Source organism: Tiliqua scincoides, chromosome 3 (genome assembly GCF_035046505.1).
Source record: "Tiliqua scincoides isolate rTilSci1 chromosome 3, rTilSci1.hap2, whole genome shotgun sequence".
Taxonomy (NCBI): domain Eukaryota; kingdom Metazoa; phylum Chordata; class Lepidosauria; order Squamata; family Scincidae; genus Tiliqua; species Tiliqua scincoides.
In genome coordinates this window covers 144,107,476-144,121,617 of record NC_089823.1, presented here as the reverse complement: position 1 = coordinate 144,121,617, position 14,142 = coordinate 144,107,476, and the positions used below count along the sequence as shown (strand labels likewise).

Sequence of the window (14,142 nt, the reverse complement as noted above, 5' to 3'; positions counted from 1 at the left end):
TGAGGGGTATGCCCTGGGATTCCTGTGATGGAACAGGACCCCAATGAAGTAAAATCATTAACATGATTAAATCGTGTCTTCAGACCTATCTTTGCCATTCCTCATGCTTCTTGCCGCCAAGGACATACGGCCCCTGACATCCCATATTACTCAGGTAGAGGCTCTGCCCCTAGGGCCCACCCCAGGGATGGACACCACAGCATTACAGGGCTATCAGGAAAGCCAGAAGGCAAGAGCCTCTCAAGGTCACACTGCCATCCCCATGCATATGATGACTTATTTTTTTCTATTTCACAGATCTCTTCAGAAATCAGAAACTCAAAACTAGTCTACTGTTAAAAAAATTAAAACCTATGCTACTGTTTAAGGAAGGTAATCTACAACAGTTACATAACAATACCTATAACTAGCAATATTAACTCATTTCAATGGCAAGTACCATGGCAACCTTCTATTCATAGAACACATTTCTACAGGTTGAACCTCATTATTCAAAAGGGCAAAAAAAACGGTACTATAGCAAATCAATTTAAAAAACAAAGTCTCTTTGTTCTGGTGATTTCGAAACAGCCTTGCTGACTTTTGTAATGCACACAGAAGCAATCAGTGTCTCTCCAGACACTTAGGCTTCACTAGGATGCAGCAATCCCTCCTTATACCAGGAGCCCCAGCAAGGGAGAAAGAATGGAGAAGGTGATAATCACTGCCATTTAGCCTTCTTTCAAATGCTCAGGGGGTAGGGAGGAGTGAAGCCTGCAGAGAGAATGATTGATGGATTGTCAGCCTGCTGCCCTCTCTGGCATTATTAAAGAACTGTTTTCCTTTAATTTAAAGGGCCCTTTTCTTTTGAGATAGAAAAAATATGTGAATACTTAGGTTATACCTGTAATCACTTGTATGACTGTCTCTCTGCAACAGTAAAAAGCAGTTTTTTAAACTGTGATTTTAAAGGGGTGCATTTTTTCCCTTCTCCAGGGATCTGCACATTCCTTCTCATTTGCAGGGGCCATTTGTGTTGAGTCAAATCTGTGCATTAAAAATCTGCGTAAACAAGGCTGGACCTGCATTATAAATCCATACATAGTTTAATGGTTGAGTAAAAAAAGGATCCATTTTTAGCAAAAAAAATCAAATCTCCAGTACTGGACATAAATGCAAGGGTAAAGCCATATAAATCGCAAACATATAATTCAAAAGAGATTGGATAGCTACTTGAAATTTACTCAAGTTGCTGAGGGCACGGCACTTTTTGAAATGAGTCAGATGGTTTGGGTGGCCAAATATACATTTAAAAATGTAACTAAGGTAACAATTTGCTGAATCACAAGTTGGAAATGTCAGATCTAGAGACACCACAAACTCACATAAGCATATATGCATACTAATTTATCTAAGTAAGCATATGCCTAGTGAATGAACACTTGTTATTTTATGATTTCAGGAATCCAGATGAGTACTGCTCTGTGGGATTTCATCTCAACACACCAGAGGCTTCTGAAAAACAAATCATGTTTATCATCTATTCTTGAGCAGGTGGATTTTGCTAATGAGTAGTATTATTTCTCTATGATTTTCACCTTATGTTTGTCTGTCATTATACCTTACAAGCTTTCAATCCAAATTTTAGGCTTAATATTTTTAGACATTGGTAATGTTTCACTTTTGGAAAAATGTGCTTAACATAGTTCAAGATTAAAAGTCAGATGTTAAGCCACAGGTCTATTACAATCTTTTATGACATTCAGAACTAACTGCACCTAATGCAAAAAAGGAGAAAGCAAAAATGCACGCAAAACAGGATTATGCTTTCCCTACTTCATCCAAGTACACAAGACCCCACTTTTCAGGTTTCAACAAAGGAAGAGAGAATAGAAGCCTGACATTTGTGTTTATGCTTTCCTCACTTCTCTGGATATGTAAAGTGAGTCTTTAAATGTTTGTCTCTTTTTCTTGATCTGTTTTGAAAAAAACCCAACCAAGAACAGATTCAGTAAAAAAGAAAAAATATTATGTTGTCCCAAACAGCTTTTTAAGGCCTCGAAAGCTATCACAACCAGCTGGTTACCTTTCCTTTATTTTTAAAGGCCATACAGGCAAGACTGTAACCTAGATATTTCCAAACGGAGGGACTGCAACATCCCAGTCAGAGAAGCCCCGTTTTTTGCCCCCTTAAGGGACGAAGTAATAGCCACAAAAGGTGAAGTCACAAAAGGATTTTTAAAAAAATCTTACCCCTGGCAGCATCAGCCCTCCAGTGGGTGCAGGATGCCAGCAGACCTCACTGCAGGGCTCCCCAACTCTCAGTAATGCTAAAACAGTGATTGCAACCTACTCCTGGTTTCATGATCTGAAACTGGAAGTTGATCACAATACCTCTTTTTAGCTTTTCTGGAGCTTGGGGGGCCTTGCAGAGAGGTCCATGGGCTCCCTGCACCCTCCAGCGCCGCTTGGGGTAAGTAAAAAAATTATTCTGTCCCCAGCAGCACCACCACCATTGTGACAAACATGCTGCTGTCTTTGCCCTTCCCCCACAAGTACTTACAGCAGTTTCCAAACTCCCAGAGTGTTTGGGAACCACTGCTCTAATCTAAAGTTTGCAATAGCTTAAATATTTTGAACGTATCTTCAAGCTGTTCACCAGAGATAAAACTACTGTATCTTACAGGGTTGTTACAAGGATGAATGTACATGAAGCACTTTGAATACTCAGAAATGCTAAATAAACACTAGAAGTATAATTGAATGCTTAAAATTGTAAAGCATGAATGGACAAACCCACATTTGCCGACCCAGATAGATACATTCATCAAGGAGTTAGAAATGGATACAGCTCTGTTAAATATAAGCTCTAAGGCAGCGCTTCCCAAACTTTTTAGCAGTGGGACCCACTTTTTAATATGACACTATGGGGACCCATCTAGTTTTACGAGACCAAAAACTTTTTCACTATACCAGCTGCTCAAGACTGCTTTTATCATTCTTATGATGGGAAGGCACCACCTTCTGGAACATTTGTTGAGCTCCACATAAATCAGATCAGGACCATTTTGGTGGCCATGCGTTCTCCTTTGCCTGGTCTTTGATATGAGTAGGCAGATGTGCCTCAGCTCTTGAGTAAATGCATGTACATGGCTCATTTTCTCTTTCCATAAAGCTCAATAACTTTTTCATCTTTGAGGACAATGATGATTTCCTTCTCAAGTGTTTCTTGGGCCCTGCGCTCATCAAATTAGGACCATTCTGGTGGCAATGTGTTACTCTTGGCACACCCTCCAAGTGGACTGAGGCACACTAGCCTACTTGTGAATAAATACACATGCAGCTCAGTTTCACCTTCCATAAGGTTGGATATGTTTTCCTTGTCAGCTATCAGCTTGTCAGTTTCAGGACCCACAATTTGGGAAACACTCCTCTACAGTACACCCAGATTTGCCACTACACAAATTTATAAATTTGGAACATTTCTAGCTGTTTTCACACAATCCAATGCATTTCTACTCAGAAATAAATCCCACTGGGTTACATATAACCCAGGGAACTATATACAAGGTTGCAGCTCAACTCAAATGGGGAAAAAGTCCATAATATAATGTCTAGCCTGAAACTAAGATTAATTTGGAAATCATGCGCAGGTGTAGTTTCACAGAAATGCCTGAAAAGAGAGCAGCAAAACATTATAGGCTGAAATAACTCTATCTAAGCCTTTTGACTAGTTCTTCTGAAACAGATCCATGTACATACACACGAGGTGGTGTGGCTGAAGATAAAAAGTTTGCAGTGCATCATCCAGAGATAGTTGGACCAGTGGCATCCATGGGGGTTCCTACGCCTGGGGCAACCCACCGTTTTCCATCCCCACACACATGGTTCCCCCCTTCTCTGCCCCCACCCTCTTCTCCACCCCCTACACCTGACCCAGAAGTAACTGCAGAGATGTCATCGTCACTACAATTACTTCCATGCAGCTACCTCCTCCATTTCGCCCTTTGAAAACAAGGGGGAATGGAGGAGGCAGCTGAGACCCCATGGAACCTTCTGCGCTGCTTCAAAGCGGCGTGGAGGTCTCCACTGGAGCGGTTTGGGGCGGCTGGAAGCAGCCCCAGACCGCTGCAATGGAGACCTCTGTGCTGCTTGTGTGGAAAGCTCCATGGTGTGGAAAGCGGTGTGGAAAGCTCCATGGGGGCCTGGGAAGTGGCACGCATCTCCTCCAAAATCGAAGGGGGCGTGCGCTGCTTCCCCTCCGCTTCAAGGGACGCCCTCAGAGGTAGAGGAGGGGCCCCCAGGAGTGCTCCTGGGAGGCAGCAAGAAGCTGCCTCTCAGGCAGCGCCTCAGCGCCGGACTGGGCTGCCCCCCTCCCCTCCTCCTTTACAGGAGGATAGCAGATAGGCAACCTAGAGTGTCAGCGCAACAGGAGATGCGACTCCCGTCGAGCTGACATTCTAGGGCATCCGTCACCTCTGGAGGAGGAGGAGGGCGCCTCAGAAAAGCGTTTTCTCTAGGGCGCCCTCCTCCCTCCTCCGGAGGATACAAGACGGGCGCCCTCAAGCATCAGCGTGACGGGAGTAGCATCTCCCAACGCGCTGCCTCTCTAGGACACCCATCTCCTATCCTTCTATAAAGGAGGGGGTGCAGCTCAGTCGGCGCTGATGGAGAGGCAGCTTCTTGCTGCCTCTCCACAGCACTCCTGGGCGCTCCTCCTCCGGGGGGGGGGGGTGAGGCCCGGCAAGGCCTCGCCAGTGAGTTGAACTACTAGGTCCAACTCAATTGAGCAACTGAACCAGCTTCAAGTGTTGTTCTGGGTGATATTCAGGGTTAGTATGACTTCAGCTTCAACTTTCAATGCACATTTATTTTTATTTAACAAAACTAATTTTCCCAGATGCTTGATTTAAAAATCAAGTAGATAAGTTCAGAATAAAAGTATTCTTGAAATTTGAATTAAAAGATCCTGCAGTGCCACCTATGTAACTTAGGGCGCAATCCTGAGTGCACCTTTGGATAAAGAGTGTCGCAAAAGTGCCATAAAGCACTTTCGCACCACTTTTGGGAGATACAGGTTGGTGCACAAATGTGCAACGCCCCCCTGCGCTGACTTGAGCCCCAGGCCAGGCAAGTTTGTGTCGGCCAAGCTCAGCTGGTGCAGGGAGGAGACGGGAGGGAGGCATTTTGGGGCAGCAGACATTCTCAGGCAGGCAACGGGGCCAGGATCCAGCACTTATGCCAGATCCTAGTCCTGTTCCCGGGCAGTCCATGGCAGTCCTGGGCTGCTTGGATTTGTGTCACCTCTTTAGGTGGCGCAGATTTGATTAACCCCACTGGGGCTGCTGGGGCTCTCCCCAGGGTAAGGGGAAAAGTTTCCTCTTGCCTCAGGGGTCAAGCCTCAGACAGAATGAAACCTGTGTTGGATACAGTGCAAGCCTGCTGGACTACCTGTTCCAGCGCAAGTTAGGATTCAGCTGCCCAGGCACTAACAGCAGTTAATAGGATCAGTTGCCTGTCATTTCAGACTGCATCCTTTGCTAAATTATCTTTAATCTGTAATCTTTAACTGATCAATCTTTTGGGGGAAAGGGTCAAAGAACACACACAATTTGAACTGGTGAAGGGTATTCTGAATTTGTGGGGCAGCAAATTGAAGACATTTTGATTCCGGCCTACTACTGCAAATAGGAAATGAAACGAACATTAAGGATGGTTTATACACTCAAGTTTTAGCAGTAACTTCTGCCCCTTAAATGGTAAGATATCTTGCCCTTCTTTCAGCATTTTATATGGAAGCACTAAACCAAACCCTCTCTGTGTAACCCCTTCTTTGTAACCAGCCATTGCCCCTTTGTCAGCTTTTTTAAGCTTTGGTTGGCAAACCTCAAACTTGCAAGTTTGTTTTGAGTTTGCTTTGCAAATTTGACATAATGTCCCACCAAGGTATCATATCTCCCTGCCCAGGTGTAAAGGTGGTAGGCTCCCCAGAAAATGTCTTCTGGACAACTTTCTGAAAATACAACCATCAAGAAAAGAAGTCTTCTCTGCTGCTATCAAAATAATTACTAAAATAAATTTTAGCCCATATGCATTCATACATTTATTTGCTTCCTCCATCATAAAGTCATCTGTTCTACTCTTCTGCCATCAGGACTCTAGAACAGGGATTTCCAAACACCGGACCGGGGGCCAGATGCGGTCCATGGTGAGCCTCTATCTGGCCCGCAGCCAGCCTCTGGCCCAGCTGACCAAACACAACCAGAGTTGTGCTTGTGCGGTGGGGGAATAAGAGTCAATTTAAGTGTGTGCTTTATTTTTTGGTGCTTGGAGAAATCCTTGACATTTGAGCCCACTCACTTATTTACTCCTCTAAATTCCATCTCTAATGCATTTATTTAAATTTTATATTTAATTTTTTTCCCCGGCCCTTCGACATTGTACCAGATATTTAATGTGACCCTTTAACTGAAAAGTTTAGAGATCCCTGCTCTAGCAAACCAGGGGCACAATTTACCTCTACAACTGGAAAGAGGATGCTCAGGGGCAATTGTGCCAACCGTATGGGTGATTTCTCCACTGTGGAGGTCAATCAGAGCCTCAACAGACTAATTAGCCGTGACAGCAGAAAAATCCTCCAAAGTCATCTGGAATGTTCAAAGTTTCTAATACCTCAGAAAGAAATCTATAGCAATGCATTGATCACATACAAATTTTAATCTATTTTTTGTCAGCACAGTTATTGCTATATTGACTTATGGTCCTATTGTCCATGCAAATTAGAGCTTTTCAAAAGTGTTGAGGCTATAGTTTCCGCTACTAACCACATATTATGGCAAGAGAATATGTTAGAACTATCACTGAAAGAACAGCTGTCCAGAAGTTATGTTTATGTTGATTGTCCCAGTTATAATAAAAAAATACCCAGTTACCAATAATTAACCTGCATAAATATGTTTATTTGAACAAAGTGACCAATTAGATCAGCCATTTTCAACCACTGTGCCATGGCACACTAGTGTGCTGCGAATGGTCCCCAGGTGTGCCACGGGGGTTTGGTGGAGGATCATTTATTAATAGGACCATTGGAGATATGAGCCCCCCACCAACAGCAAGATATGCGTTGTCAATTGTCCAAAAACTGATGGTGTGCCTTGACAATTTTAGTACCTTGTCAGTGTGCCATGAGACAAAAAAAGGTTGAAAATCACTGAATTTGATTTAGAAAGCAAAGAGGAACACAAATTATGTTGATAAGCAGCATACTAAGACAGTCATAAAAAAATGCTACTCCCAAAATTAGTACCAGACCTACTAGAACTGAATTTGTTACAATAGCAGAAGAAATGGCAAATCTCAATTTCCAAAGCACCTGGGTTATACGTAGGGATATGTAAAAGCAAAACGATTTCAGAAGGATCTAATACCTAAAATACACTACAGCTACTAAAGAGAACTTGAGATGTAGAGAAAACCTGAAAGTTGTCAAGAAACTATAGTGCATCATTCTACAAAACTACTCACAGAATTTGATTAACCCTTAGATTACTGCTTTTCAGTTCCCAAGAACTCCAGACAAACAGTATCCTACAGCCACAACCCTAGCCAAAATTCTGTTCCTACTTCAGGCACTTTTTTTGCTATGTTCTGTGAACTTAAACAACTATTTTTGATGCTAGCACCAAAATCAGGAATTACACAGACAAGAGTGCTTGCTTCTTATTATCTATATATCACATAATCTCTTCCAACACTACACACAACAACAACACAAGAACTTGGCAATCTAACTTTGTCAGTTTCATCATAGCAATGGAGAGGGTGAAGCTCTCCAACTGGAATGTCAGTTCAAAACACCATATACAACAAGACTAAGTGGCAGGGATGGTCTTTGTTATTCTTTACTAACTGTACAATACTTATTTACCAACTGCTTAGCTCTTTCAGTCAGCCTATAAAATTATATCAAGCGTGTTTTGTTATTTTTAACTACTGGCACAACTTAATTTTGCTAAAGTGCAAAGTGTATGTATTACTGATTTCCTTTATTTTAGGAAGCTATCAACTAGTTGCTGAAGTGAAAATAAATATCTAGTATTCTAAACTGCAAATATGAGCCCCTTTTCTCACCCTCTCCCAGAAAAACAATGTCACCAACAGCTAAAGCAGTAGGTTGGATAAGCAACTCAGGGTCCAGTCCTATGCAACTTTCCAGTAGTGACGCAGTTGCTCCAATAGAATGCACACTCTATCGTGCGGTGGGGAGCAGTCATGGAGGCCTCCTCAAGAAAAGGGAATTTTGTTCCCTTACCTCGGGGCTGCACTGCAGCTACATCAGCACTGGCAAGCTGCATAGAATTGGGCCTTCAATCCAGAAGAAAAAGTTATTTGCCCCAAGAGCACAGCCAACTAAGAACATAAGAACAGTCCCACTGGATCAGGCCATAGGTCCATCTAGTCCAGCTTCCTGTATCTCACAGCGGCCCACCAAATGCCCCAGGGAGCACACCAGATAACAAGAGACCTGCATCCTGGTGCCCTCCCTTGCATCTGGCATTCTGACATAGCCCATTTCTAAGATCAGGAGGTTGAACATACGCATCATGGCTTGTACCCCGTAATGGATTCTTCCTCCAGAAACTTGTCCAAACCCCTTTTAAAGGCATCCAGGCCAGATGCCTGCTGCTAATTGGGTAAGAGGCACTTTTTCAAGTGGGTGCTCCTTTTTTTAGCAGGGGGAGAGTAACTGGCCCACCTCACCCCAGCACTGTCTGTTCTAGTGGCTGTCTGCTGGTATTCCTTGGCATCTTTTTAGATTGTGAGCCCTTTTGGGACAGGGAGCCATTTAGTTATTTGATTTTTCTCTGTAAACCGCTTTGTGAACGTTCAGTTGAAAAGCGGTATATAAATACTGTTAATTAAATACTGTTAATTAATGCCGTTACCACATCCTATGGCAAGGAGTTCCACAGACCAACCACATGCTGAGTAAATATTTTCTTTTGTCTGTCCTAACTCTCCTGAAAGACTGACCTAGTTATTCCATTATAACTAAAGAGTACTACTATCCAAGCATACCTGTAATCGCAGATTTAGTGCTGCTGCTTTTGATGTCACCATCCTCCATGTTTCTGTTCGAGTTCCTCTCATTTAAACCATGTACAATATTATCGAATGACACACATTTGTTGGACAAAATATCTTCACTGATTGATGGAGTAATTTTGTTATTAGATTCAAGTACAGGAGAGAAGTCTTCAGACTGCGACACTTCAACAGATTCCAACTGACAAGAACTTTTAGCTTGGGACACATTCTTTGAAGACACTGGTAGAGATTCCTCATCACTGTCAAATCCAAATGGATCTTCTATTGCTTCCTCTTCTACTTTGGGTTTTTTAGGAATTTCAGAAATGTCTGGCTTGATGTTGGGTCTCTTCTGTCCTAGCTTGGCCATAAAGGTAGTTTCTCCCCATTTTGTGCTAAGAGTGGTCCGTTTATTGGAAAAAACTTCATCAAATTTTGAACTGCCATTACCTCCTTTCCTGCTATACGTCTTCCCGAATCTGGATGTCATTTTGACACCTGTTTCATATTCTCTGTAAAAAAAGAAATAAATACTTTAATTTTTAAAAATATATACTAAGAATTACATGAAAAATCAGTTTCAGCAATGGTCAAAACACCAAGAACACGTGACGCTTTCACAAAATATCTTCTAAAGCAAGACAAAAAAGGATAAAATGCTTAAGGATCAGTTAGTCCTCTTAAAGAGTTTCCTTTGCACTGTATCACAAATAGCATCTGAAAAGAGTTTAAGTATTTGCAGTTCTACCCTAGCAAAATTATTATACTAGGTTTTTACCATCAACATAATACTACTCATTCTTATAAGGCAGGGGTCTCCAAACTTTTTGGCCAGAGGGCTGCATCAAATAACTGGTATGGTGTGGAGGGCAGGGAAAAAAATTTAAAGATAAAATTTAAATAAATAAATTAGAGATGGAACTTAGATAAGTGAATAAATGAATGAATGGGCTCATTCACTGAGCCTGCCTCTCTAGCCCTCAGAACACCCTCCAGACACAATCAGAGCACAGCTGTGGTCATGTTCAGTTGAGTGGGCCAGAGGCTTTCAGGGGACAAGAGGTTGGCCGCAGGCCGGAAAGAGACTTGCTGTGGGCCACATCTGGCCCCCGGGCTGGGGTTTGGAGACCCCTGTTATAAAGTGACAGGCTTCATTTGCATCAATTAATTCTACCCAAGGTTCCTCCTGCTGAAAAGTCAGTCTCAACTTCAACAACTTCTGGAGTAGGTGGGTGGCAGAGTTAAGAGATTTCAGAACTTTCACTCTGGCAACAACTCCATTCAGAATTGAAGTTTCTAAGTTGTTTATTATCAGAGCCCACCCACCAGCAACATCATGCTCCAATGGGGCCTATTCCTCTGAAGATCTGAACCACAGCTATGATATTGTGCCTCCAACAGTGTGCCTTGACAACGGGGACACTATACAATGCTAGTGAAAAATGAGGGAACCCAAACAACCACACATGTTTTCCTAGCACCAAACCTATAAGCAAAGTCAGTGAGGGGAAGGGAGAGCCCCATCCCTGTCCCACCCCCACGTCTATCTTCAGGAGGCTAAATATTTCTCAATGCTCACAAGTAGCAAGATTTTTGGGACGCAGATCAGTAGAATATGCAGTTTGTTACTGATTATACAGTAAATGGCACATTTAAATTATCCACATATGTTACTATAATCAAATAAGCAGTCTTTAGAATAAAGGACCAGAATAAATATTAGGCAACACTTCAATCAAAAGTATATCAGCATTTTGTGTTATGCTGATCACTTCCAGAGAGCCTCTGATGTGATGGTTATTCTAGGAGTCTTGGAATTCCAAGACTTTTAAATGAAAAGGTTCTAAACCTCATAACTGAGGAAGAAACAGACTGCAACTACAATGCATCCTAAAGTTGTAAAAATCAAAGCACAAGTTTTTCTTGCTCAAACATTATGAGTTTGAACCATTTCAATTAGCAACAGTAGGGTTTCTGGTCCTAGGAGACAAACATCCAGCTTAAGGGAAAGGAACTGATGATTCAATACGTTAAAGTTGTTTTTCAACTCATCACACAATTCAAAACATAAAGCTCAAGCAGATAAGAAAACAGAGCTAAAGCTATTTTGTACACAGAATTCCACATGACTTCAGATACGCTTATTTACTGCATCATTCCCAATTCAAAAACTATTTGGACATTAAATCATTGATCATGCTTATGAATTTCGTTTATCCCGTGAGCATTTTTTTTTGCATCCAATACAACTTAGCTGCAATTATTTGATTAGGTTAATATCCCATTTTATCTCAGAGAATAAAGGCAACTTGTTCCAGGTAGTCTACACGTAACTCAAACTGAGCCATACTCTGCAAAAGAGCTGCAAATTAAGTACTTAAAGGCAGCCTTAATATACTGTAATATAGTAGGCAGAAATCTAGACATTAAAGTCATGACTGTAGGTAGGTCATAAAGAGATGAGACCTCATGAGATGGACATAATGACAAGTATGCTTAGCATTCTACATACAGCACCTAATCCAAGAACATCCCAAGATCATGCATCTCAATTATCATCACAGGATTAAATCATATATCCATACTCCCACAAATCTACAGATTACAAAGATCACTATATAAATTCCTGAGGGCCCAATCCTATCCAACTTTCTTGTGCTGATGCAGCCATAATGAAGCCCTAAGGTAGGGGAACAAGCATTCCCTGACCTTGAGGAGGCCTCTATGACCCCCCCCCTTTGCAGGATGCAGCACATGCCCCATTGGCATGGCTGCATAGGTGTTTGAAAGCTGGATAGGAGTGGGCCCTAAGTCATGTTTGAATGGCAACTCTCACCCTTCTCAAATGTTTGCACCCCAGGTAAATTTAAGAATTTATTTTTACAGAAATAAAACACACAATTTTCAAGTTGGTTTGCAGCTGCATTGACAAGTGTTAACATAGCTAATGTTGTTGTTGTTTAACAAGTTTAACAATATCATACACAAAGACTGCAATCCTAAACACTTACCTGTAGTCTACTAAACTCAGTAAAACTTACTCCAGAATAGACATGTCTAGAATTGAGCTAGAAATCAGATAATCCTGAATGCCACTTTTCTACAAATGACCATGATGAAACTAATTTTAAAGCTCTAACATTGAAATCAGCCTGAAATCTCAAATCAAGCATACCCTGAAAGCATTCATTCAACCACACTTTGGTAAACAAACTTCAAAGACTTGAAGTTTTGTAACTTAAATACTTTCTATCATTCACTCAACTTTGTCACTATTTTAATTTTTTGCCTTAAAACCTAATCTTTTCATGCTACTCACCATTAAGTTGGCGGACTGAAAAAAGTCAGAATAAAAAGTATACAAAACAGAACATCAACATGAAATATGAACTGTGCTTGCAATATTTTTTTTTAAAGTTTACACTGGAAGTCACTCTGTCTGATAAACCTTGGGACATTTTAATGAACTGTTCCTAATTAACAGAGTGAGCTTCTTGAATCATCCTTGACAAGGATGATGACTTCAGAGCGCGATACCATAGTCTTTCGAGACTGAAGGTTGCCTACTACAAAGGATGATGATGCCAGCAAAGGGGTGGGAGGACTGAATACACCATCCAGAATGACAGCGCTAATGTGCAAATATGTCAGAGCCCAAGCCTATGCATGTGTACTCAGAAGTAAGTGCCATTATGCTCAATGGGCCTTACTCTCAGGTAACTGGGGATAGGATTGCAGCCTCATTTCCCTCGACTCCCATTGCCCCCCCCCTCCTCTCAAGGGCCAAAGTGCCTGCGTGATCATGGTAAACTGAAAGACGAAATCCAGCTCAGCAGTTTCGGACGGGCTCCAGGGAACAATGACGGCGGAGGAAGAGACACTGAGCCCCAAAGAGCTTCGCCGCATCCGAGGGTGGGAGGGGGAGAAATCACCCGGGGCCTCCACCGGAGTTGGCCTCCTCTATACTTCGGCAGCACCCTGAAGAATCGCCACCAAGAGACTAGGACTTACTTCTAAGTAAACACGCACAGACTGTGCTGTGCATCCTAGTCGAGCAGGCGATTCCGGACGGAGGCCGAGGTTCCTCACCAGCACCACCCACCTCGGAACAAGGCAGGGAGGCCGCAGCGCTCAGCCTCGACGCCTCCTGCCCCGATAGCGCTCCGCCTAATCCTTCCCCAACCTGCGTCGAAGGCCCCGCGAGGAGACTCGTCTTCAGACAGCCGGGCTGGGGCTGGGGCGGCGGGAGGGACGAAAGAGAAGGCCGGTTCCTTACGCACGTTCACGAGGAAGCGAGCTTCACGAGGATAGACTCCCAAGCAAGCAGCCACAGAACCTGCGCGCGCTTCCTCGGGAGCCGGTTCCCCCCATTCAAAGAGCCCAATCCTTTGCCTGCCTACTCAGAAGTAAACCCCACTAGAGTGAATGGGGCCTACTCGCAGGTAAGTGTGGACAGGACTGTGCCTGCTCGCAACCCTTAGTTGAGCCAAGCCCCTGCACGCCTTCGCGTCTCCTCGGGGGGAGGCCCAACTGATGCTGGGGGTGGAGGTGGGGTTTGCTCCCAAGTGAGGCGGGCAGGAAGACCCCCGCCCCGTCCCCTTCCCCGCCCCAACGCCACACTCTGCTCCCCTAGCAGGGGCTCCCCCACCACCACCCTCCCTTCAGGGCTGCCTGCACTTCCCCCCACCGCCCCGCGCTCGCGGCCCGCGAGGCTTCCCAGAGGAGCCACGGAAAGGGGGGAAGGGCGAAGAACAGGCGGCCTCCTCCTCGTCCCCCCGCCTGGCGAGGCCTCTCTCGCGCTCACCTCAGCGAGGCCCAGGGAGGGAGCGGCGCTCGAGCGAGGAAAGAAAGGAGCCTGCCGGGTTCAGCGCCGGGGGGCGCCCCCAACCGTCGCCCGGCCCCGCTGACCGCCGGTCTGCTGACTCGCGCCCGCTTCTTCCCCTCGGTCGGTCTCTTTGGGCGACGCCCCCGGACGCCGCCTGGCCTGGGCTCGGCTCCTCCTGCCGCGCTGCCTCCCGCGGAACTAGGGCGCCGGCGCCGAGGGGCCCCCGGGACAGCGCCGCCGACCGCGCCGCC

At 44.1% G+C, this 14,142-nt stretch overlaps 1 protein-coding gene across 1 annotated transcript in view; it reads right to left on the bottom strand.

The window, feature by feature from the left end:
* The window catches only part of WAPL (WAPL cohesin release factor), a 71,163-nt gene extending 57,021 nt beyond the window's left edge, over positions 1-14,142 (bottom strand). The window contains exons 1-2 of the mRNA XM_066622110.1: positions 13,871-14,142; positions 9,058-9,578 (exon numbers count right to left, since the gene is read on the bottom strand). Coding sequence (XP_066478207.1) covers positions 9,058-9,556 — 499 coding nt within the window. The 5' untranslated portion in view covers positions 9,557-9,578; positions 13,871-14,142. The remainder of the gene's footprint in view (positions 1-9,057; positions 9,579-13,870) is intronic.